Source organism: Sus scrofa, chromosome 13 (assembly GCF_000003025.6).
Source record: "Sus scrofa isolate TJ Tabasco breed Duroc chromosome 13, Sscrofa11.1, whole genome shotgun sequence".
Taxonomy (NCBI): domain Eukaryota; kingdom Metazoa; phylum Chordata; class Mammalia; order Artiodactyla; family Suidae; genus Sus; species Sus scrofa.
Window position 1 is genome coordinate 36759173 of NC_010455.5, and position 25889 is coordinate 36785061.

At 38.4% G+C, this 25889-nt stretch overlaps 1 protein-coding gene across 4 annotated transcripts in view; it reads left to right on the forward strand.

The window, feature by feature from the left end:
- Positions 1 to 25889, forward strand: part of CACNA2D3 (calcium voltage-gated channel auxiliary subunit alpha2delta 3) — an 802825-nt gene that overhangs the window by 536878 nt on the left and 240058 nt on the right. For 3 of the 4 annotated variants that reach the window (XM_021068973.1, XM_021068975.1, XM_021068976.1), the window contains one exon: positions 13188 to 13205. The exons of the other annotated variant lie outside the window; for it this stretch is intronic. In XM_021068973.1, coding sequence (XP_020924632.1) covers positions 13188 to 13205 — 18 coding nt within the window. The remainder of the gene's footprint in view (positions 1 to 13187; positions 13206 to 25889) is intronic. 4 annotated transcript variants of the gene reach the window in all.

The following is a 25889-nucleotide window of genomic DNA, read 5'->3' on the forward strand; positions in this document are numbered from 1 at the left end:
TTTAAAATTTTTTGGCTATATTCAAAGAACCAGCCTTTGCTTTCCCTAATTTTACTCTTTTGTTTGTCTATGTTCTATTGCCTTGATTTTTACTCTTATTTTTTAGTTTTTAGATTTTCCTCTCAAATTGTGCTTAATTTGGTCTTTTTTCTGGCGTCTTTCTAGGTGAAGCTTTGACCATTTGACTGTTCTCCTTTTCTGTGAGCTTTTAAAGTTGTTTCTAAGAACTACTTTAGCCACATACCTCACAACTTTCGATATGTTTTGTTTTCATTTTGATTCAGTTCAAATATTTTCTAATGCCACTTGTGATTTGGGGACTTTGTGACTCTTGGGTCATAGAAATGTGTTATTTTCAAATACTTCCAGATTTTACTAGATATATTATTGTTATGAATTCTAATTTGATTCTCTTGTGTTCAGAGATTATATCCTATTATTTCAATAATTTTGTTTCTTAACACTTGTTTCAGAGCCCAGCATGTGGACTTTCTTGCTGAATATTGCATATGCACTCAAAAAGAATGTGTATTCTGCAGTTGTGCATATTGTTCTAAAACAATCTTTGAATAAAATTGCTTGAAATAGTGTTCAAGTCATCTCTATACTTACCTATTTTGTCTCTAGTTGTTTTATCAATTACAGAGAGAGGAGCGTTGAAATCACCAATGAAACTTCTAAATTTATGTCTCATTTTTCGATTCTGCTAAATTTTGTGTCACATATTTCGATGCTTTGGTATTAGCACTATGCACAGTGTCTTCTCAATGAACTAACTGTTTAATTATTATGAATTATTTTTAACCTCTCATATTTCTTGTCCTGAAATCCATTTTATTTGATATTAATACAGCTATCTCAACTTCCCTATCATTATTATTTTATGGTATGTATTTTCCATTTTTTCCCTTTAACCTGAATATCTTTTTATTTAAAGTGTACTTTTTGTAGATAACATATAGTTGGATCTTTTTTTCTCTTTTTAGTCAGGCTGACAGTCTCTACCTTTTTTATTGGTGCATTTAATACATTTACATTTAATGTAATTATCTATATTGTTTGGTTTAAATCTACCATATTATTATAAATATCTACTTATTCTGTTGTATTTATCTTCCTATTAACTTTATCATATTGTTATGAATAAATGTGTATTACATATGAGTACATAGTATAAATATAAATATTATATAACAATAAATTATAAATACATACTATATATGTTCTTATATTTTCCCTCTTTTTTGGGATCTCCTTCAGAATTAGTTGTTTTAAATGCCATTTTATCTCTACCATTGGCCTATTAGCTATACTTCTTTGTTGTATCTTTCCAGTAGTTGCCCTGGTGGAACAATTTGCATCTTCAGCTTCTCAGAGTCTACCTTCCTTATAATGGAAGCAACTTACAAGAGTATGCTGCTGTGTTCTACTTCTACCCTGTGTGCTATTATTATAATTTTTACTCCCATATATGTTTTAACCCTCGCACAATACATTCTTTTACTTTGTTTGAAACAGTTAATTAAAAAGTAGGAACAATTCTCATATTTACCCACATATTTTCCATTTCTGGTACTACTTATTTTTTTGTATAGATTCAAGCTTCCATCTGGAATCATTTTACTTTGCCTGAAGAACTTCCTTTAATCTTTTCTAAAGTGCAACTCTGCTGGCAATAAATTCTCTTAAGAATTTTTGTTGTTTTTGCTTGAAAACATTTTATTTCACTGTCTTTTGGAGAGATATTTTCACTGGATAAAGAATTTTAAGTTTACTTTTTTTTTCTTACAGTACTTTAAAACAGTTATTCCATTATTATTTGGCTTGCATTATTTCTGATGAGAAGTCAGTGATAAGCTTTATATTCGATGTCCTATAACAATGTGCTTTTTTACTGGTTGCTTTTATGATTTTGTTGCTATAATTGGCTTGCAGCAATTGTATTATAATGTGCTTTTGTATTTTGTATGTGTGCATGTGTGTTTATCTTGCTTCAGTTTTATTGAGATTCTTGGATTGGTGTGTTTATAAATTTTATCAAATTGGAGATAGTTAGCCATTTTTAATGGGTTTTGGTATTGTTTTTAGTTTTTTTCTCCCTTCACAATGTTCAGTTTTTGTTTAAATACTTGATTATATTTGTAGAAGCTAGTTTAAATTTTATGTTTTCTAGTTACATGATTTCTGGTTATAGCTCTTCTTCTGGGTATGATTGATGCTTTTATTTTTATAAGTCACCTTTTTTTGTTTCTATGTCTAGTAAATTTTTATTAGGCCTTAAGCATAATGACAGCATGATGGTGGACATTATGTTGTTGAGTGTCTAGATTTTGTTGTCTTCCTTTAAATAGTGTTGAGTTATGCTCTGACAGTCAGTTAATTTACTTATGTATCGACTTAGCCCTGTAAACACTTGCTTTTAAACTTTGGTTGGCAGGTATATGGACCTTTTACTCTAGGTGTAGTTTTCCTCTAATGCTGTGCACAATCTTTCTGAGATTCCTACTGAATGTCCCAGGTGTTTAACCAAGTATTCTATTATAGCTGGCTGGAGCTTGTAAATTCCCATCCCTGTTTAAGGCCCAGTAGATTTTCTTAGCTTACAGCTTCATTGTAGTTCCCCTCTCCTACCCTCTGTAATTGATTCATGGAATCTTCTTCTAGTTCATTTTAGTATTAAATCAAAGACCCAAGAAGCCCTCTCTGTAATTTTCTGGAGTGTTTTTTTTTTTTTTTTTTTTCCGTATAGCTTTCTCTCTGCATTGCTCTATCTTGCAAATTCTATCCACCTTAGTCTCTGTAAACTTTGATTCATTCCTCTTCAATTCAGTGCACCTTCCAGGTTTTGCTGGATATTATCCTTCTTTTTTGGGGGGTCTCATGAATGCCTCCAAGTAGAGTATTAGAGTGATTATTAGTCTCATCTTATTATTTTACCTTCTTTGAGGAAGCAAACTTTGTGCTGATTATTGACTAAGATCAAAGGATATTAGTTTCTTTTTGTATTCTATCCAGTAATCTAGTTGTTTGCGTCAGGATGAATAATACAGTACTAGTCATTCCATTGTGACCACAGTAGAAATTTAGAAATAAAAAATAATGATGATATGAGTTTATCTTCAAAATTATTTCATTAAAATTTCTCTTTGTTTATTCATATCCAAGATTAAAAACATACCGCATTTTGATTAATTTTACCAAAGAATAATCCTTATCTTTTTTGAAATGTTAGAAGACAACGACAATTTATTGGCTGTGACATTGAGATAATTTTCATTTAAACATAATACTGTCCTAATCAATTTACTTGTGACATAGCCTTTTTTAAATGCTCCTCTTTTGATTTTTTGATCATTTTATCTAACTTACGTATTCAATATGAATGGCAGCATTTAGCAGTTCAGCTTTTGGCATTTGGATTACTCTAGTTCTTAAAGGTGAACTTCAGCAGCATGTTGGCCGCTTTGAGATGTAAACAAAAGTGTCACTGATAGGACCTGACTTTCTTAACTAAGACAAAAAAGGTTCTGTAAAATGACATGAAAAAAAGCCCCTAGGAAATGAAGATATTCAATGAGTTACGCTGTTTTATGATTTACTTGTAAATTAATCAAGACCATAAGAAACATTTACTGGAAATACACATGGACTTCAGTATTTTAGGAACATGTGTTTGGCACAATGTGTTTAAGGATTGCTAAACCCCAGATTTGGGGCCGGCGTGGTGTAGCAACTGTATTTTGAGAGATTAGCAGTCCCAGCATATTAATAGATCTCCTTCTTTCTAGACATGAGGAAAATAAACCTGAAATAGTATGGTAGTCAGTGTGTCAGCAGGCTTGAATGGAGGACAAAGCTCTCTTCTACCCTACTAGCAAGCACACCACTTCATTTTAATTTTACTTCATATTCCCTTTATTATACACTAATAGATATACTGTTTTTAGAAAAAGACAAATTAAATTAGTTGACCTATTAATCCTGTCGGGTCCAAAAACAAGGTTTGGGGTTAGCCTTAATTTTCCCAATTTTAGAATGTGGATGATTGTATTTGGCCCCTGGGGTTATCATGAGAATTTTTCATAAGGACACATTCAGAGCCCTTAGCTTCTGGCCTGGTTTAACATAAGCAGTCAGCGTGTACAGCTCTTGTTGTTAGTAAATAGGATAGTCTTGACTTGAAAAGTGCTCAGATGCAAAGAGAAAATGAATATCATTCAACACATGGCTTTGGCTGTTCTTTCTCTCCAGGTGAACATAAAATACATGCACTCATGGTCCAAGGTGGTAATAATATGTGAGAGAAGAAAATGTTCAAAGATATTTCATGGAAAAGAGCTTCTCATAGACTAGAATCACAGATCTAGAGGTTTCTTAAAGGATTCTCTAATGGGGAACATTGTCAGAGGGTTGTCTGTCACCCACAACTCATACCTTTACCATTGACTGTCTTTTTAAGGTGTCCACTTCAATGAGATACAGGTTTGATGGATGAAGGAACTATATAGTCTCTTGCTTTTACTCAACAGCTTATTAAGTTTTTCATAGGTGTCAGGAAATGGAAGGACCAAGTTAAACCTTTGAGATAGAGTTAGAAATAGAGATATAAATTAAACCTATCAATGAAATATATAATTTACCAGATCGGCCAGCAAAAAATATAGCATTGGCATGGCACATCCTTTGTGAGTATGCAGAACACTTGTTTATCTTTATTTCTGGCTCCATCAATTTATTTTTTAAATTGCTGGTGTCTATATACTCTCTTCACTGCAGACATGGAGAGTGACTGGAGAGTCATTCATTTTGCAATTAATAAAAGATGTGTATTGAGGGGAGGTCATCTTTCTTGGGGGCCCAATATTTCTAGTTAAGTTGCTACACAGATTTCTTTGTGGTTCAACAGTTTGGCAGATCCCTGCAAATACTCTCGAAGACATCTGTTGAGTGAAGTAATGGTTTCATTTCAGACTCTTGAGTTTTCATTAATTTTCCTATGAGGTTTCTTTTTTTTTTTCTTTTCTTTTCTTTTTTTTTTCCCCTGTCTCCTTCTGTGGGGAGAGTGGGAACTCATTCATCTATTTTGGAGGGTTTCAAGTTCTTTGGCTCACCATCTCCACTGGGAAGGCCTTTTTGGAGGGCCATTTTGGTCATTGCTAACCTTTCTGGTTCTCTGAATCTATGACCTGCCAAATGGGCTCTCTGCATGTAGACAGCACGGCACATGTCTCTCCCAGGTGGCTGCAGATCCAGTTGGTGGGAGGCTAAGACAAAGTATCAAGATCTTTGTCTGTTGCACCTATTGGTACTTCTCTTCCTACATCCCTTTCCTCCCCCAACCTTCTCGGTACAGCATCTCCTTATATGGTCCTGAATTGGCTATAAGCTCATAGTCTCAGAGGAATTACATGACATGCATAAATTATGAAACATTTTTGCAAATTAAGTTTTAATTAAAACCAGCAGCTTAGAACATCCAACTGGAAGCAGTCACAATGTTGAAAAGTGACACTGGTAGGGAGGGAGTTCAGGAGAAGGTCTGAGTGGCTTTGCATCCTGTTCCGATATTTCCAAAATGAATCCTGTAGAAAAGAGCTTTCTGCCCTATCAGGTCCTTCTTAAACTACACTGATCTCTGGTCTGCCATGTGGACCAATGTGGTTTCCAGGCAGGAAACACGTACACATCATGGTGGTGATTTTACCTGGATTTTGCCAAATTTCCTTGATTCTACCAACCCCATGTTCTCACATGGAACTGTCAGGACCTTTGGCTCTCCCACACTGCCAGAACGCCAGATAATTTTTCAGCAAGATGACCACCCAAAATAAGGCTGAAGAATGACAATTTTAATTGGAAACGGATTTTTCTAATATAATACAGAGTTCAAGCCTGATGAGAAATGACTTCTTATTGTGAGAATTTTCAGAACATTATAATGAGCAAAAATGTCTGGAGCTTTCCCCCAGCTGATAGTCCTCAGCTCTATGTAATGTGAGAATTGTTCTGGTCTGTCCATTAATAATCCACATTTTCCATATCCCCAAAAATGTCTGCCATCAAGTAAATAATTTATGCAGGCTTGCCTTTCATCTAGGCAGGGCTCTACTGCTACAAAAAAAAAAAAAAAAAAAAAAAAAAGACACTGGATTTTTTCATTCAGAGTTCAGTTTGAAAAACTTGACCCTTAGTTATCAGTCTCCATCTTTTCTACCTAATAACCTGAGGATCCTGGTCTGCCGTAGGCAGGACAGTGTTCCCTGGATACCTGCAACAAAGTGAGACCTTGGCCCTTTAGGCATTTTTAAATTTAATATTTTTTCTGCCTTTCACTATTTGGACCATGGAAAAGACTCATCCATATAATCTGTATTTTTAAATTACTGGGGGATTTTTTTAAGATGATAATACCTAGTGTTGGGTGGTGAAATTGTCCCTGGGAGGAAAGAATCCTGGTCAGAGTATAAATTAGGACAGCTTTCCTTGAGGACACTTGGACTGAAATGTGCATGTCCTTTGATCAATAATTCAGCTTCCTGAAAATTTGAGAGTATATGGAAACATTTCAGTACAAGGATGTTTATTACAGTATCCATATTACAGTATCCATATTAATAACAAGGTGACTATAGCCTTGATAGCTAATAATAAATTCAGTAGTTTTTTATTCAAATAATTGAATACTGTGTTTTCATTTAACTTGGCATTAAATGAAATCAACAGTGGATGTTAGCATCATCTCTTGCTTTAAATGACTTCTTTTGCTTATCTTTGATATTTTATTTTCTATAAAAAAATCATTGCTTCTATGATTTTTTTAAGGAAACATTTTGAACAGCTTGTGCACTGCAAAGTAGGTATTTCTGTCCATATTTTTCATGACTTTAAATATACTGTTGGACAAAGAAGTTAAAGTTTGATCTGTATCCCAGACTAGATGTTGAGCAATCACTACTAGACTGTGTATGGTCAGGCAAAGTAATGTCCAAACTGATAAAAGCAAGACAAAACTTGGAATACATAAATACCATTTTCCCCATGATTTTTACAACAGTATGTGAAAAACTTAGAGGATATTAAGAGAAAATTGGAATGGGTACATAAATTATTTTAAAGTAGAAAAGTCTATTATATTTATCTTCTTTTATTGGCCCTGTTTTTGTTCCTGTCTTCCACTCTGCAAGGTTATCTATCTCTGCCACTGTTTCTGCTCTTTCCTCCTCATCCTCCTTCGCCACCATTGTGACAGGGGCCTAGATAAAGCCATGGGACAAGGGATTATAGAAGGAAAAGCTGAGTGTCCACATCTAAGGAGCTCAAGAAGGATTATGGAGCAGTGGGAATAACTGATACTCATGTGAAAGCCAGGGGAGGAGAGGATTCTGAGCAGGGGAATGACACACACAGAGAAATACCCCTTTATCCCCTGACTTATCTAATATTCTTAGAAAGGCCAAAATGGCTTCTGGAGAAATACGATGCCCTGTGTGTTTGTAAGGAATTTCACACATACCATTGGGAATTTTTGAAGAAATTACTGTTGAATATTTTTGAAGCTGAACAAGCAATATGGAAATTTTTTTTCCCTCCTTTTTAGGGCTGCACCCTCAGCATATGGAAGTTCCCAGGCTAGGGATCAAATCAAAGCTGTAGCTGCTGGCCTGCACCACAGCCACAGCAACACCAGATCCAAGCTGCATCTGCAACCTACACCACAGCTCATGGCAGTGACAGATCCAAGGCCAGTGATTGAACCTACATCTTCACGGATACTAGTGGGATTTGTAACTTGCTGAGCCACAAGGGCAACTCCAGTATGGAAGTATTTTGGTGAATCTCTTGATTTGTACAAGTAAAATCTAGTGGTGAGTAGTCATGGTCTATACCAAGATATGGCCAGCTACCAGTATCTGTGTGAATAGTGAGAGAAACTCATTCATGCAGAATATCCCCATGGCTTGTACTGAGCTGGAAGCCTCTAGAAGCTGAGTCTATGGATAGACATGGACTTTAATGACGTCACTGATGCTAAATTCTATCTCACAGCCCTGCTTTCCACAGTGCTGGCTGCTTTTAGGCCCCATGTGATAATCTTTCCCTGACAGTGCATCCTCTCAGAATCTAGTTGAGAGAGGAAAGGAAAGAGGAGAGAAAGAGAGAGATGGATGTGATTTTTGGTTATGTCTATAAAAGTCCTGATTAGGTTAGGTCACATGTCCACCCCGAGCCAATTGTTGGGAACAGTGATGAATTGATTGCCTAGTTCTGTGCACAGCCCACATCCTGGGGCTTGGAGCTGAGCCTTACCCAGAGCATGGGGACTGTGAAAGAAGGGGGTTGACGGTGAGACAAAGAGATACGTGTCCACTCTAAGAGTCACACACTGCCTAGCACAACTGATTCCGGCCTTAGCACTTCTTCACATAACCTGCTGTGAAGGAGTGATGGCCCAGTGAGAAGTGTGATCTGTGGACCATAGGAGGTCCTTACTTATTAGTATAACCTCTCACACGGCATCAGAATGGAGCACCCCTTAAAACTCTAGAGGTTACGAGGTCACAGAATAAAAAACAGCAGCCATTATGAGCCAGCAACTTTCCTAGGGACTCAACATGTATTTATCTCATTAAATCCTCACATTAATCCCATGAAATAGTGTATTTACTATAATCTTACAGTTGAAAACTCCAGAGCTCAGAGAAGACATACTGTTGCCTAAGTCTTCACAGCTCATAAGAGGTGGGATTGGAAACCCAGTCTACTAAGCTCCAAGGCTGGCCTTCCTTCCTTCCTCCCCCCTTCATCCTTCCCTCCCTCCTTTCTATCTTCCCTCCCTCCACCCTTCCTCCCTTCCTTCCCTCCTTTTTCCATGTCCCTTCTCTCTCTGCCTCCAACAAATATTCCCTCCTGAATTCTTACCAAGGGCCAGATACAGTACAGGTCTAGTTTCTAGTAATACAACAATGAAAAAAAAAAAATAAAAAAATGTAAACAGGAAGATCACAAAGTGCAATAAATATCAGACAGAAATAAACAAGATGATGTCATAGAAGGATACGTGGGGTTGAGACAAAAACTCCTGTCGGAGGAGGTGCCTTCTGAGCTGAAATCTGACAGATGAGTCAGAATCAGTGAGTCAGGGATTGTGTGGGGGGTGGGGGCAGTCAGGGTATTGACATGGGCGGGAGACCATCAGCCAATCAGAAAATGGCTACAGAAAGGCTTTGAGGCAAGCAAGGGTTGGGCAACAGGGCCAGCAAAGCACCGGGCTTCTACTTTTAGGTTGTTCTGGATGCAGTATAGAGGAAGAACTGGGGGTAGCAGTGAAACTGAGGAGATGGATATGCAGCAGTGGTGGTGTGGTGTGGGGTGGATCCACTGCTGGATCCTAGCTGAGAGACCTTCCCCTCCTGGTGTGGGTTTTGAGCCAACGAACAAAACTTCCTCTGATAAATAGAGGAGTAGGAATCTTTATCCACATTGCTTAATGAAGAAAAATGGAAGATTATAAATGCAAACATGCACAGGGAAAAAAGAAAAGAACACAAGGAACCTTTGCAGCAAATAGGGATTTATCACTCATTCATAAGGCCTGAGGCAAAGAGCCAGTTTTACAAATGGAATAAACATATGTAGACCAGGCTTTTTTTGTTGTTTTATACAGTTGGCAGGAAAATGCTTTATGTCCCATTTGGTCTTTACATATTTCATAGTGAATGTGTTGTTTTGATCAATAGATCTTTAATTGAGTTTTATTTTTAGAAAAAAGTCTGCTCAACTCTGGGAGTTGGTTGAGCCAGAGTGATGGATGTCCCCTGGCTTGCCCCCGTGGCTCCGTGTAGGACCCTGAGATAGAAATGAAGTAAATGAGGAACATTAAAACAAGACACTCCCTTTCCCTCAGTGCAGGAACTGTCTCTTTTTGAAATACTTTTACTTACCGTTAGGGATTCAAACTAGGACCTCTTCTGCCTCCACTGTGGCTCCTCACAGCTCGTTTCCCCGGCCCACCTCAGTACACAGGCCTCTAACTGGTGTCTCATGACTGCCCCACGATTCAGTCCCTGGACACAAGTGCTTGTTTACCTGCCCTCACTCCCTGGGTGAGCTCACCGCTGTGCTGACGGTGACCAGGCTGCTTATCCTACACCTCTGCCTGCAAGTCTAGGAGATATCCTCAAACTGTAAGTTTGAGACAAAACTGGCTTCTCCAGGGTTTGTTTTGCTTTGTTTTGTTTCTTAAATATGGTTCTCCCAAGGTCTTCCTCTTCTCAGTAAATGGAGGCTCTGTTTTTGCATCTACCTGGGCCAGAAGACTTAGATGCACACTTGATGTCTGTTGTTCTCTCATATCATCCAGTCTGTCTTCTCTTCTCTCAGATAGATCTAGAGTCAGACCATTACCTGCCATCTCTCCTTCCAAAGCCTAGAAGGCACATGCCTCAAGACTCCAGCCAGGGGCCAGGGTGAACCTAATGTCCAGCTGGCCTGGCTCCTAGTCAGAGCTCTACACACCGTCTGTGAATGTTGGGTGAACCATGTGTCATCAGAAGAGCCTGCTTCCAAGCAGCAGTGGCTCTGGCTGCCAGTGAGCCCATCTAAATTTGTGACGTTCTTTTCTGAGGCAAGCTGTCATTTATGTTATTTAAAAGCTCTGATAGGAAAGTTGCTCTTTGATCTCATAGATTATTTCTTTAGGAAAGTATATATGTTGTCGAAACTTTGAGGGCAGCCTTAAACCGAAGACATCACTGCAAAGTCCTGATCGCTCATGTTTCTTCCCAGGATCTTTTCTCATGTGCCTAAAGGGATGAGTCAAAGAGAGCTGTTTCCTGCTCCGCCAAGATAAAACTGAGAGAGAGAGAGAGAGGAAGAGGGAGGGAGAGAGGGAGAGGGAAGGAACGGCAAGGGCAGCTCTCCTTTTAAAGAGGTCTGTCCTCCAATTTATGCAGGAACTTAACTCTGGTATTTATTTTAATTCCTCAAACAAGTTGTAATTCTCACGGCTTCCCAGTGCATTTCATACAACATAAGCAGTGATTCAACAAAAACGCTTTCCTACGGAAACATACATTTATCATGCCGTTTATGTTTGTGTCTCCAACGTTTCTTTTCCATTGTGTGAAAAGATCTTTAATATTTAAGATACTCTTCTTTAAGTGATTCCTTATTTTAGGCTCAATTTCTTACCTCTTGATACTTTCTTTTCTGCACTCCTGAGAAGTGCCAGAGAAACATGTGTGCTTCCTTTTTAATAGTGGCAACTATAACTCAGAGGAAAGAATTAGAGAAGCATGCTTGTATTCCTGCCTTCTGAAACTGAGAGACCTTTGGGCATAAAAGGGCTTGGACATTGATTGTTGGAAGGTTGAGGTTTGCCCCTCTCCAGACCATTCTGGAGAAGCCTCTGAGATCCAGGACACCTTGTTGGTTTGGGTTTATCCCTTCTACCCTTCATTGGACTCTATCCACAGGGCAGGTCATTATGACGGGTTCAAGAAAGCCTTGGTCTTAGTGTTTGTGAAGATAGAGTGTTGCAGGGAGAAAAGAATGGAAGAGGCGGAAGATTCATATGAAGACCATAGGATGCCCAGTCTCCTTATCTTGCATCTTCTGGCACTTCCCGTGTTGTAAACTCTAGAGAGACAAAGAGTACCTTTACAATTCTCAAGTGTTTGTGGCCTTATTAATGTGTGCATTGAATTGAATTTGTTTATTCTAATATCAGGTCACCCAGCTCTCTGATTTATTATCTATGGGACATTGTATAATTACATAACTTCTAAAGGCCATTTTATTTCTCATCTATAAAATGGAGATAATAAGAGTACCTAGCATTGAGTTGTTGTGATTTAGTGGGGTGATGCATATAAAAGGCTTAACACAGGGCCTGGTGACAAGTTAACACCCAATAAATGTTAGTCTCTTTGAAAAGTAAGTTTTGAAAATGATGTAACTCCTAGAGTTAGTACTTAATGTATGAATAATGTTAATTCCGTTCCAGATTAGAAAAAAAAAAAATTTTAAATACTGCCTACTGTAATGGTAATCACAAACACTGTGGCATTCAACCAATGTAGGAAAATAGATAAATATATCTCATAAATATTCATCTTTTTCCACATACCTGTAATTTCAGTTCCTTGCCTGAGCCATTGGGAAAGCTATTATGTCTTATTTTATGGATTGACTGACTGCCTTTTCATTGTTCTTAGAATATCAACCTTGCTTCAAAAGCATAAATCCTCGTACATGCTTCCTTAACCACCAATAAAGGGAACAGTTAATGTGCTACAAAGCAAGAAAAATGGACTTTAGCATTCTTGGGACTTCCCACTGTGGTGCAGTAGAAATGTATATGACTAGTATTCGTGAGGATGAGGGTTCAATCCCTGGCCTTGCTCAGTGGGTTGGTGGCCCGTGTTGCCATGAGCTGTGGTGTAGGTCACAGATGCAGTTTGGATCCTGTGTTGCTGTGGCTGTGGCTGTCATATAGGCTGGCAGCTGTAGCTCCAATTCAACCCCTAGCATATGCCACAGGTGTGGCCCTAAAAAAGCCACCCTCCCCCCAAAAAATCAGAACATTTTTCTAATGGTCTTACCTTTATGTACAGTAGAGTTTCTCAACTTTGGCACATATGGGTTGGATGGCTCTTGGCTGTGGATGCTGTCCTGTGCGTTGTAGGATGTTTAGCACATCCCTGGGCTTTACCCACTAGAGGCCAGTTGTTTTCACTCCCTCCCCTGCCCCTGGCTTTAACAACCTCACAGATAGTCCTCCACAGTGGGGAACTGTAGACATACAGGAAGAAGGAACTAGCCTTTATAGTGTGCCCTTTGGGACTGGGCCTCAGGTCCAGCTTTTGAGGAGGCTACCAAACTAACTGGGGCTGACAATTCCTAAAACATACACTGTCAAACTCACAGGTTATCTGTTTTGTTTTATTTTATTTTATTTTATTCATCTGTTGATGCTACCGTTTCAGATAGCAGGTGGAATAATCGGCACTGTAGCTTTATATGGGGATATGATTTAATTTTAATTCTTGCTTCTCTTTTTTTTCTCGCCAATTTAGTCTTTCCATTTGCCAGTGACAGCAGAATGAAGTTTCATGGTTAATCTTAACTTCTTATATAATGATTGTTTTTTTTTCCTCCCCCTCCCCACTCCCCCCATTGTTTTTCAGCTCCCTCAGGCACAAAAGGTAAACTCTTTTTCATCACATCCAGTCATCCTCAGAACTCTGGACTCTTGCATGTCTCCATGGTTTTGTGCATTGGGCACTATTCATGACCAGTGAAATGGTTTTCCTCTTTGGACTTCAGGATCCTGACGTTGGCAGGAGCAGAAAGTTCAACAGACTTAGCTGTCCGCTATCCACTTGGCACATTAGTCCCACCAAAGAGCCCTGTGGTGGCCGGTGGTTTGAGGGGGAATCTATGCCCAACCATTTTGCTAAGAATTTTCAAATAATAGGTCACGAGTAAGTTTGGCACATTCCTTCGAACACAGCATTCCAAGTCTTCCCTGGGATACTTGCCTTGGGAGACAGATCCTATGAAAAATCAGTAAAACCTGGTAACCATGTTTAGTTTCTTGATTCTTAAGCCTGATCCCTGACACTCCTCCTGGGTTTCATTAATTAAAAAATCCACAGCTCCTTTGCTTGTCTCATTGCCTATACCACCTGGAGAGCTTGAGAGCAGAGTTCTCTATAATGGTCATACCCTTTCACTGGTCCTCATTATCTGTCTGAGACTGTCTGGTTCCACTGTCTTGAATGTACTCTGCCCAGAAAGATTCCATGTGGTTGCAGCGCTGGCTTTGCCGTATCATCCCCATGGCATGTCATTGTATCCTAAGGACAATTATGGCAGAAAACATACCCCATGATGCTTGCTGCATTGCTCCTCTATATTTCACAAACACAAGCAAGATGTCTAAAAGATACAGTAATTTCTGTGGCCCAGATGTGAGTTGGTTTCATTTCAAGAGTTGAGGTAGGGCGCCACCCCAAAATTAAACAGTACCTCCACAGCTCTCCAATTTGGAGCAAAGATAATTGGGTTTTTTTTTCTCACTAAGAGAGAGAGCACAACTGCTCTACAAAAGACAGTCTGTTCAGACCATATGGACAACCAGAGGCCTAGAAATCATTACACAATTACTCATATATATTTGAGATATTTAAACAAGGCGAGACATGCTAGTGTGTGACTTGGCTTGTGGTAATGTTTGATTACACTTCAGTACCATCACAAAAGGACTGAACACTTCATTAAAACTATTTGAGTAGAGCAACAGCTTCCAGGGTAAATATATGGTCAGAATTCCAGATTATCTGGAAGGCTCTGCATCTCTGATAGTTCATGCTTGCTTAATTGTTCACATTTGAAATTTTCTTTGTAAAGGGACTTAAACTCAGTGCTTAAAAATGGACTGTCCTCAACTTACTGGCATTTATTCGTCAAATTTCCACTGACCCATAGACAAAAGTATTCAGTTGTACAAGGTCCCTCATGAACTTGAGGTGCCATCAGCCATGGAATTTTAAAACAAACTTCAAAACAATCCAACAAAGAATATGGTAAGAACAAATGTTGCTGGGCCGTATGATTCTTCAATAGCACTTAGCTCACCACACTCTTTTCTTCTATCATCATATCTTGACTCACATCACATACCCTGCAAAGCGAGGCACATTATTTTGGTCCTAGAAAGTGAAGCACATTATTACGAGGAAGATGCTCCAGTGGGTTTTCCCATCTCCAAAAGATGTTAGACTGCCCACCAGACTTGTTCTGCTGCTTTAGATAACAAAGAATAGTTCTGTCTCTCCTTCCTCACTATGGCTACAGGTTTTCCACTTTCTATTAAAATAGAGAAAGATACTAACCTTAAACAGAAAATTAAAAGCCCTGTGATAAATAATTTCTACACTCTTTAGTTAGTTTCTGGGCAATTCAGCTCTTGGGAGAAGGACTTTGATTATAAACCTCAGGTATCCAAGGCTGGAAGATGAAGGAGGCTGAGGAGAGGCACAGTGCAGGTTGAAGGCATTCTCCCTCAGGACTACTTGTCTAAATTGTTGATGTATGAGGATCTCTGCCCCTCATGCTCCTTCCCTTCCCATCTCCAGTGTTACCAAAGGCTTTTGCTAGAAGGTTAAGGTTCTTTACAAGCATCAGTTCCTCTCAAATAGATTGTTTTGCTGCTTGACCAGCAAAAGAAGATGGCAGGTTCCATTCCAGTCTTTATCCACTTATGACGACAAGCAAGTCACAAGTGGATAAAGTGACTTATCATAAATATAATATGAACAAGGAAACAAGTCACTTAACCTCTAAATGTAATGTGAACAATATTTAGAAGTTAAGCGACTTGGTTAAGGCAAGTCACTTAACCTCTCTAGGGCTAGAGGTTCTTGTTTATTCAACAAAAACAAGCGACTAATTTCCCAGTTTTTATTCCTAAGAGTTATTTCTCTTACTTGGATCTAGCACAAAACCTCACATATGCTGAAGTGCACAAAATTTAGAGTTCCTGTTACCATTTTCTCAGCTTGGCCCCTGAGGCTCTAGAGCAGATCAGGGGGGCAGTCAGATGTGACGTGGTAGCCTGGGACCTGGACCTCCGTAGTGTTTTGTAGTCCTGACTCAAGCCTAATGAATAATCAGGAGATGACAAAAGAGCCCAGAAGGAATGTGGTGCTCCTCATGTTTCATTAAAAACTCTGTTCATCACCTGCCTCTACCTTCTATGTGGAGTCAGGAAGAAATGGATATTGGATCTGAAACCCAAACAAACCAAAGGCTTTCAGACACAATTGTTTTGAGAGATTTCTGTCCAATGATTTTGACATTACCCATAGATTTCACCCACCCATGGACACGATTGTAATGCACCCCATCCAAACCCAAGAGTTTGTTGTTCTAGGGGTAAAAAGGAGGTATCTCCAGCTGCTCTGTCTTTGGCTGGCTTTTCACATGAGGTCACGAGTGCATACATTGAACCATATGGTGTCTGCATTTGTGCTGTGTTTTTGTTGGAATCGCTCTTTGTATCATCTGCAACTGTTTTCTCTATAAATATTTTAAATAGTTATGTCTCTGTAAACATGCTTATTTTAATCTCTTGGCTGATCTACAACTAAAAGTGTCCCATTTGAGTATCCCTCTTAAGTGTAGCAGTCATTAATAATTGTTGTCTCTAAGTTATAATTTTCATGATTCTAATATTTTGAGGGTCTTCTAAAACTTCTCTTCCATCCCTTATGGCTATTTTCTAGAACAATTGTTTACAAAAAAAAATGCGTTTCATTTTGTTTTTTCCTGTGATTATTAAGCATCTCTGAGGTAATTTCTAGATTCTATAAATTCAAATCCTTGGTGAAAAATTGAGGTAGTACTAACTGGTGGTACACTTAAATATTTTCACCAATAAATATTTTCACTAGATATATAGGCAGGGTCCTAAAGTCTTGGTTAAAAAAACATGTAGCAATATAGACATGTCTTCAAGCTATCACAAATCTGTTCTTTTTCATGGAAACTGAACCACTTTATTCATTTAATTGATTGTTCTTAAGTTCAAGAAAAAGAAGTCCAAATGTAAGAAAGGTTTGCCTTTTTTCCTTACATGATAATTCTACACTTCTACAAAAATACATCGAAGATTCCACTTTATAGTAATAGAATTGCTCAAAGCCGTTTGTAAATCTATATTCAGTAATGCCCCAAATAGTCCAGTTTTGAAATTGTATATTCATCAAAGTAGGTTCTGTCTATAGGAACTAAACGTCAGTTTTTCACTGTGTGATTCATCTAATCACTGTAGCATGGAGCCTTAAATACTTAAATGCAAAAATGCTCTTTGAGGAATTCCAAATTTGGTTGTTTATGTAGTTAACTTTTCCACACAGGGGTATTCCCCTCTCCTTCATCTTGTGCTGCCTTCATACAGCTTTAGAGTTTGTCAGTGACAATGTCTTAAAATTTTTGAAGGTACTCCATGTCTTGCCTGGCACTATATTAGTTAATATCATCCTGCAGATTCTAAGCAGGCATAGGCATTTTTCTCAAAACCATAGTTAAAGAAAACCACATCTCTAATCCTGTTTGGAACAGCAATTGATGGATTCAGGGCTGCACAGTATGGCAAACCGATCCCTGTTTAATAGCCAGACCATGTGTTTTGTTTCCTGTTAGGAATAGCTTAACTTGCCTTCTTGAACAAACACAGCAGGGTTTGAGATCTGTTGTTCTTTGCCTGCTGTGATATTCTGTGCTGCTTAACTTGTATGAGGGCTCAGGAGTGCATAAATTAGCTTCTTAAATGAGGGTCAATTTTTGGTTTTTCTTTTAGGATGGAACTGTTTTATTAATTCCCTCCTCCCCTAAGTGTAAATGGGATCCTGAATACATTTGCATTTTCTTTGTTTCCTTGTTCGCATTATATTTAGGAGGAAAAAATAGAAGTCCTTTATCTAAAGACTCATTCTTTCCTTCCCCCTTTTCTTTTATTTAATCTTCTTTTCTTTCTTTCTTTCTCTCTTTCTTTCTCTCTCTCTTTCTTTCTTTTCTTTTCTTTTCTTTCTTTCTTTCTTTCTCTTTCTTTCTCTTCTTTGCTTTTTCTTTCCCTTTTCTTTCTCTTTTTCTTTCTTTCTCTCTGTCTCTCTCTCTCCTTCTGCTTTCCTTCCTTCCTCTTTTTTCTTTCTTTTGTCTTGTTCTTTAGATACAAACTCATGCAAGTAGAATTTGGCCAGCTCTTATCTCACTCTAATCAGATTTCAGCAATTGTGGGGCATCATTTATCATTCCTTGCCTCATTTAACATCTATAGTTGAAAATGTTGAATTAACTGTCATTGAAAATAGAAAATTGAAAGTTTGCAAAGCTGCTGTTTTCAAAAACTGTAGGTCTAGTGATTTTAGTGTTTCATTACAGTTATATAACCAGCTAAATCGATGCAAATGAAGTGCAAAATGGAGAGGTGATAACTCTTTATGTTTGGTTCTGTTTTATGACTCAATTTGCTTTTACCTTGACTTGCTTTGTGTGTAAACTGTTATATCTTGTTTTGATAACCTGGTTTTCCTCCTCATCATTTACTGTTTTATAGGAATGCATACAGGCATCTTTTATATACATTCCCAATCTGGGGCTATTAAGATTGACTATCCTCAGTATGGGAAGGATGATAGCAGTATGATGGGCTATGGCTTAAATTAGTAAATCTATTTCATAAATAAGGCAAAGGGAAATAGAAACTAGAACAAGTTCAGTCACTTCAGCTTCCCCCATGGCCAGCATGATGGATTCTGTGGAAATCTGAGTTACAACATATTGCTCAACCATAGTAATGATCACAGAGCAGACATTCTGTTCTTTGTGGTAGCTCTGTAGGAGTACATCTGTGGCATTTTAGACAAGCTGCAAAGAAAGGAGGTGAACTTTGTAAGGTTCACAGCTCAGTTAGTCTTGGCCAACCCCTTTCTCATTGGCCCTGTTCACCTGTGTCTTTCAGATAACAAATACATGAATGCAAGACCCTCAGTTTCAAAGTGCATGACCTCCTGATGGCAGACAGGTGCATCAGCAGAACAGTGCATAAGGGCTCTGGCTGAAACCCCATGTGGGCTAGTGGGGACCACAGAGCTCTGTTTTGAAAGCAGGATGCTATTTGCACTTCTTATTTAAGAATTATTGCTAATTTAAAATAACCTCATAATATGTGTCTACCTATATACTTGGGAAAATGTTCAGGTTGTACCTATTTTCATATATATTTGAACTTCTGTAGCATTTATATACTATTTTATAATAAGGAATAGAGCAAGGTGACAACAGAGATTTGATTTCATTATGAAAAACTAAAAGGATTTTGTTTTTGTTTTTCAGCTTTTACACTATTGAGCATGAAAATTGATAAAAAGTCTTAAGAAAACATTGCTTAGTGCATATTGAGAACTTTCACACTTGCATGCTATGACCCAATAATCCTCTTTTGGACAATCTAGCCTAAATTGATCAGTGACTTGCAGTTTCATTTATAATGAGGAAAAGAAGTGCCAAAATACCTAGCAATAGGACCATGGCTGCCAAAGTTACAGGAGTTCCAAAAGATAGAAATTTAGGAAGATGATAAAATTGTGGGTCAAAAGGAGATTTAAAAATATAAGAAAATAAATTACTTTAAAATTCTAATATAGCATTTTATGTATATTGTGCTCCTATTTGTGTGTGTGTGTGTGTGTGTAAACAGAAATATACAGACATGTACAAAAAATACTGGGAAAAAGAAATGCATGGACATGTTTAATAGTGAATATTCCGTTGTGGTAGGTGAAATGTATTTACTTTGTTTTATTTTTAATACATTTCTGTATTTTTCAAACCTTATACAATAAGCACATATTTTTATAAGATATTGCTTATAATAATAATGAACTAAATGCATACTTATAAATACATTAAATGAAATAAACTAACAAGGGTTAGTCTAACAATTTTCTCCCGAACCCAGCTCTCGCCATACATACACAAAAAGTGGGAAACTCAAATTCAGATGTGAAAACACACACATTGACACTTGGTAGAGACAGCTGTAATCAAAAGCTTGATGATTTTTACATAGCAGGTTGTCTTGCATGGGATAAATCTAAAAAGTAACTTGTTTATCAATAATCTTTATTTCCTACCAGAAAGAGAGGTCATTTTTGACCTTTAGTCCAAGGCAACCTTGATCTGAGTCCGGGAAATCATGGAAATGGTAGTCGTGTGGTTAAGCACTGGACATCACCTACCTGCCCCTCAGTTGAAGATGTTGCTGTCTTCCTCACACCTCAGTGTTGGGCTGGATGGAAGAAAGGGCTACCAGGGCTTAAAAATGGGAAAAATGGAGCTGGTGAGAATGGCATTCACTCAGGTTGCCCTACGGAGAATGCTGTTACTGCACTGTCCAGTCCTTTGTGGTGCTTGTTTGACAGAATCGGGCTATTTTACTCTTACAGCAGAGATAGGAAAGTTCGGTAGTTATGAAGACCAATTTCATGGTGGACTGGAGTAGAGGTAAAACCCAGCCTTGCAAGCTCTCCATTGAAACCTTGGGCCCGGGACCCTGAGCTTTGGTTTCCTCATTGTCATATGGGGTTCAAACCTCTCCCTCCAGGACTTTCTTGAGGCTCACATGAGCAGCACAGGCCAGGGCCCACCCACACTGACAGCTTAACTCAAGGTGGCATTGGCTGTGGCAGCAGCTTTAATACTGCTGATCATGCAAGTCCATTATACCTGGTTTAATAGAGACAGATTTGATACAAATAAAGCAGAAATGGTTTTGAAACACTGATGTAAACTGGTGTTCTTAAAAAAAAATGACTAGATACTTATAAGATTAAAAACCAAGAATTAATTTTAAAATCTTTTTTTTACTAGAATCATTTTTTTAATTTTTTTATTTCCCCAATGAATTTTTATTTTTTTTCTATTGTATAGCATGGTGACCCAGTTACACATACATGTATACATTCTTTTTTCTCACAGTATCATGATCATAAATCTCTAACATATCAATGCATTCTAGTCCCAGACTTACTTTAGAAATGTAAAGCCTTCTTCCAAAAAATTTTCATTTATTTAAGCATGTGAATGTCTTCTACTATTTATTTACTTACTTATTTCTCTTTTTAGGGCTGCACCTGTGACATATGGAAGTTCCCAGGTTAGGGATCATATCGGAGCTCTTGCTACTGGCCTATGTCACAGCCATAGCAACAGCAACACAGGATCCAAGCTGCATCTGAAACCAGTGCTGCAGCTTGTGGCAACACGGGATCCTTAACCTGCTGAGTGAGACCAGGGATCAGACTTGCATCTTCGTGGATACTAGTTGGGTTCTTAACCCTCTGAGCCACAACAGGAACTCTTATCTATTATTTAATTAAATCTAGCACAACTGTAAAGTATGACTCTCGTGAGGTGTTAAAGCAATACAAACTCATAACATTGCTAAAACAAAGTGCCCTTTTCAAAGTCAAAGAAACATCTGAATGAAAACAGTGGGATTTTAAAGCTTCTTATAAATTGTTCTTATAGTCCCTCCCCCCCCAGGAAATTTATATGCCCTTCTTCCCTCTATATAGAAAGGAAGGCAGAGGATAGAGAAAATTTTTCTCCAAAAATCCAATAAATAAAGATACTGTGGCACTAATATCAGCATAACCCATGTTAAGCCTGGGACAGTCTTGAAGAAGGATACCTGGTGTTCTGATTTCCTTGCTTCTAGATGCAATTCTGTAGGTCGTATTTATTGATCCTCATGTGGTACTGAACTCAAAGGACTGGATTGCTATTTTGAGGTCTTCTCTGTATTTATTGCTAGGTTTAGAACAGCTATATCCATCAGTTGACATTCTAGATGTGTTTCCTGCAAAAGCAGTGTATGAATTTGCACTTTATTAGTGAAAACCCTGGGAAAGAGTATCATTTAGAGGATAGCTGGATTGAATAGCTTAACGAAGTAAAGAGGTAGCATCCTAGAATGTGTGACCTTGAGCCAGAAAAAGTTTTTTCCTGATTGTGTTACTATGTTTCCATTAATGCAAAGAAGAAAGGAATAGAAAGAGAACACTCAATGAACACCATTTCAACACAGGACTAAGCAAAATCAAGACAATTCAGTGACTAATTTGGAAACCAAATTTATGTCAAAATATAAGTCTAAGTCAGATTTATCTATACCAAATCAATGGCAAATCATCATCAGTGATTTTAGTCTGACTATATAGGTCCCAGAAGAGATTTCCCGAGTGGCAGATGTCCTAAGTAAATGCCACGAGTTACTCAAGAGAAAACACACACTTCTTCTATATACTCCTAGGCATAGCCTTTCATTTCTTGACTTTTGTTTTTTGTTTTTTGTTTTTTGCCTCTTACTAGGTCCGCTCCCACAGCACATGGAGGTTCCTAGGCCAGGGGTCTAATCGGAGCTGTAGCCACCGGCCTACGCCACAGCCACAGCAACGCCAGATCCAAGCTGCGTCTGCAACCTACATCACAGCTCATGGCAACACTGGATCCTTAACCCACTGAGCAAGGCCACGGATCGAACCTGCAACCTCATGGTTCCTAGTCAGATTTGTTAACCACTGAGCCATGACGGGAACTCCAAAGTTTTTTCTTTGTTTTTTTTTGTCTTTTCTTTCTTAACTTTTCTGTCATATTTTTTATATAAACAGTTCTAATTTTCACCAACAGAATTTGCTTACCTATATTATTTCTGCACATTCAAATCAGAAAATTGGTCATATTAATGAAGCAAGTGTCTTTTAAATTTTTCATACTCAAGTCACATATTTGTTGGTCTGATCATAGCTCAGCTACCTGATTCTTTTTTCCAGTTACATAATTCACAGATCAGACATCAATTAGTGGATATATATTCATTAGAAACCCAAATGTAGCCCGGGTCCATGAGAACTGGAGAGATGGCTCGGCGCAAGCTTCTAGACATCTGATGCCAAAGGATTCAACTGAAATGACCCTCTGGGGTAAACTGGAACAGTTGTGCAATTATGTACAGCAACACTACTAAGAAGTCCAAAAACAGAAAGTTAGATGTTTATCCCTTCAAATTAACTGGAAGGATTTTGGACAACCCAGCCTAGTTTCATGAGGTAGAAAAATGTCAGGCGAAGGACTAATGCCATGGTATGGACTTTCTTTTTCCAGAGATGACTCATGGAATTGAACCACTTGCTGAATCATGACCCCTTTGTGCTTGGATTGAACCCATCCATGTTTGCCCAGGCCTGGGACACATTAGATGATTTGGCTGGGTGCTTCCGAGCCATCTGTCCTTTCTTTCCTGACCTCCTTTCTCTCCAACAATTTCCTTCCCAATGTGCATCCTTCCCAACCTTCTTTAATATTTGAAATTACAATTACCACCACCACAACTGCTTTCTAAAGCATATTATCTATATCATGGGATAAAAGAGAAATGTTTTTCGGAGTTCCCTTTGTGACTCAGCAGTTAACAAACCCGACTAAGATCCATGAGGATGTGGGTTCAATCCCTGGCCTTGCTCAGTGGGTTAAGGATCCGGTGTTGCCATGAGCTGTGGTGTAGGTCACAGATGTGGCTGGGATCTGACATTGCTGTGGCTGTAGTGAAGGCTGGCAGCTGTAGCTCTGATTCAGCTCCTAGCCTGGGAACTTCCATATGCTGTGAGTGCGAACCTAAAAAGCAAGGAAAAAAAAAAGAAGAAGAAGAAATATTTTTCTATTTTGTACATATAATTTGAATGCAAAGACGGATGAAGTTCAACTGTGGTAAAGCATCGGTTGTATTTCAAAGAAGCATATAGCTGTGTTTCCCTGCCCTAGAATGGTCTTCATGAGATCAGTCACATTTGTTGGATGTGTTAGGCACTATACTGGATGCTTTACACTTACAGCTTGATTTAATCTTCCCCAAAACTCTTGGAATTTTTCTTATCTTAGAGATGCTCTGCTTGGTTGCTTCTTTTACTGCACTCCAAGATCCTTAAGGCAAAGCATGACATTCATCTTTATACCCCCAAATCAGGAAACTGGGGGCAGAATGATTTGAACGGGACCCCTGCTGTCAGATGGGCCAGGGCTCAACTCCCCACACTGCTGCCTTTTGTGACCTAGAGCAAGGTACTTTGCCCCTTTGTCTTTAATCGATTTGTTTGCAAGATAGATATAAGTTTAAGGTTATGTATATGTTAAATGCTTACAGCAATGTTTGGTAATAGCAAAACATATTTGGAAATAGAATATGGCTGTGTGGTGGATAGATAGAAGGAAGAATGGATGAGTGGAAGCTTGGATAAATACAAATGACTCAACAATTTTGAGTAACCTGTCCTGGGATAATTCAGGCCTGTTTGCTTCTATAGCTCATTTCTCATCTCTGTGCTGCTTGAAATGATAGTGTTCAGCTAAACTTTACTTCAAGGCCTTTTCCTTTACCTCTATGACATCATGAACATTCTGCCCCTGTCAGCAGCAGCAGCAGCAGCACATAGGTACCAACCTCCCAGACAGCTGTTACAGTCTAAGTTTGACCGCATTAGCTCAGATGAGATGCACAAAGAAAAATACTAAGAGAAGGAGCCAAGAGCAAGTTGAGAGCGCACTACATAAAATGGACAGTGCCAGCCCCGGGGTCTAATTTGGACTCTAGTACCAATTCTCTGTGACTTCTTTTCCTCTCTGGGCCTCATTTATAAAGTAATTAAAAGTATGGGCTTAGAATACACTCATTCAAGGATCATTTGCTGAGCACTTGTTATGTACCAGGCTCTATACTAAATGTTGTGGATAAAAAGAGGAACCATTCCTAGCTTTGCCCTTGGAGTTCATAGGCTGTCCAGAATTCTCAGCATTTCTTCCAGTCAGTGTTCAGTGACTTTGCTGTATTGATAGTTTGCACAAATTTGGTCCTAGATTGTATCTTAGGTTGTAGAATAAATATGATTATCTTTGTAGTGAAGTTTGAGAACATCTGGTTTCCATTTCCACTTTGTTAGGGAAGGTTTTATGGAGGAAGCGGCATTTCAGGGTATCTTTAAACAAGGGGAAGGTTTTGTCCCAGGACCCTGAAACCCCCGATTGTTGGCTATGTTTTCAGGCACCTATTTGGGAGACATTTAAACCACATTTGTGAAAATATAAATCTTAAGCCACAATGGGGGGTCATCTTTGTGTCATAACTCATAGTGAATATTGGCAAGAATCTAGTGCCCCATGACACTTCCCAGTGTCCTTATTTTGGGGCATTCCTGAAAAAAGCCTGTTGTACGCTAATAAATGAAGCAGTTCCTTAGGTCAGCTTTCAGATATGTTACTATTCTCTCGTCTATGGGTTTGCTTATACGTGTGTCCCTGGTCAAAGACAGCATCCTCCCTCTGTCTGGATGTTTACTCATAAAGTGTATTCCCTGCTTAATGACTTAGATCTTTGAAACACTTGGTGAGGGTAGTGGGGGTGGGGAAACAACATAAAAAATTTCCTGAATAATAACAACTTTATTAGAAGAAAGTTACTTTTAGATTCTCATACAGATATTCCAACATTATTTAGTATTGTCATTCACAAAATTGTCTTCAAGTTGTTAAAAAGAGAAAGAATAAACAAATTCAACAATTTAGTTCATACAAGATGCAGTTATAAGTTCAAGAGGGAAATCTGTTTACTTTTATGTTTAGACAACCTAAAATACAGTGAATCTCATAAGAATTCAGGATCTCCAAATCTCAGATGCAAATAAGAATGAGTCAGTAAGAAAAGGAGAAGTCTTGGCTAAAAAGCAAAGTGTCATTTATGTAACGTTCTCAAGAACTGAGTGATGACACTTTATCAAGACAATCAAATGTAAAGCAAGGGGGGGATGTTACTTGGAAGGTTTACTTATTCTTCTTTTTTATTCTCCACTACTCTGTTAATGCCCTAAATTATTTAGGATTCAAACATCTTGCAAAAATATTGAAAAATGCCGGTGAAAATGGCAATCTAAACAATGGTTGGTGTTCTTAATTTGTCTAAAAAGCAGTTCATCTGGGTAGTATCATGAAAGACAGGTAATTCGTATTGTTTACACTGAAAGAATCAGTTCTTCAATTAAAAATAATGCCTGGAGTTCCCATCGTGGCTCAGCGGTTAATGAACCTTACTAGTATCCATGAAGACATGGGTTCGATCCTTGGCCTCACTCGGTGGGTTGGGGATCCAGCATTGCCTTGAGCTGTGGTGTAGGTCACAGACATGGCTTGGATCCTGCATTGCTGTGGCTATGGTGTAGGCCAGCAGCTACAACTCTGATTCAACCCCTGGCCTGGAAATCTCCATATGCTCTGAG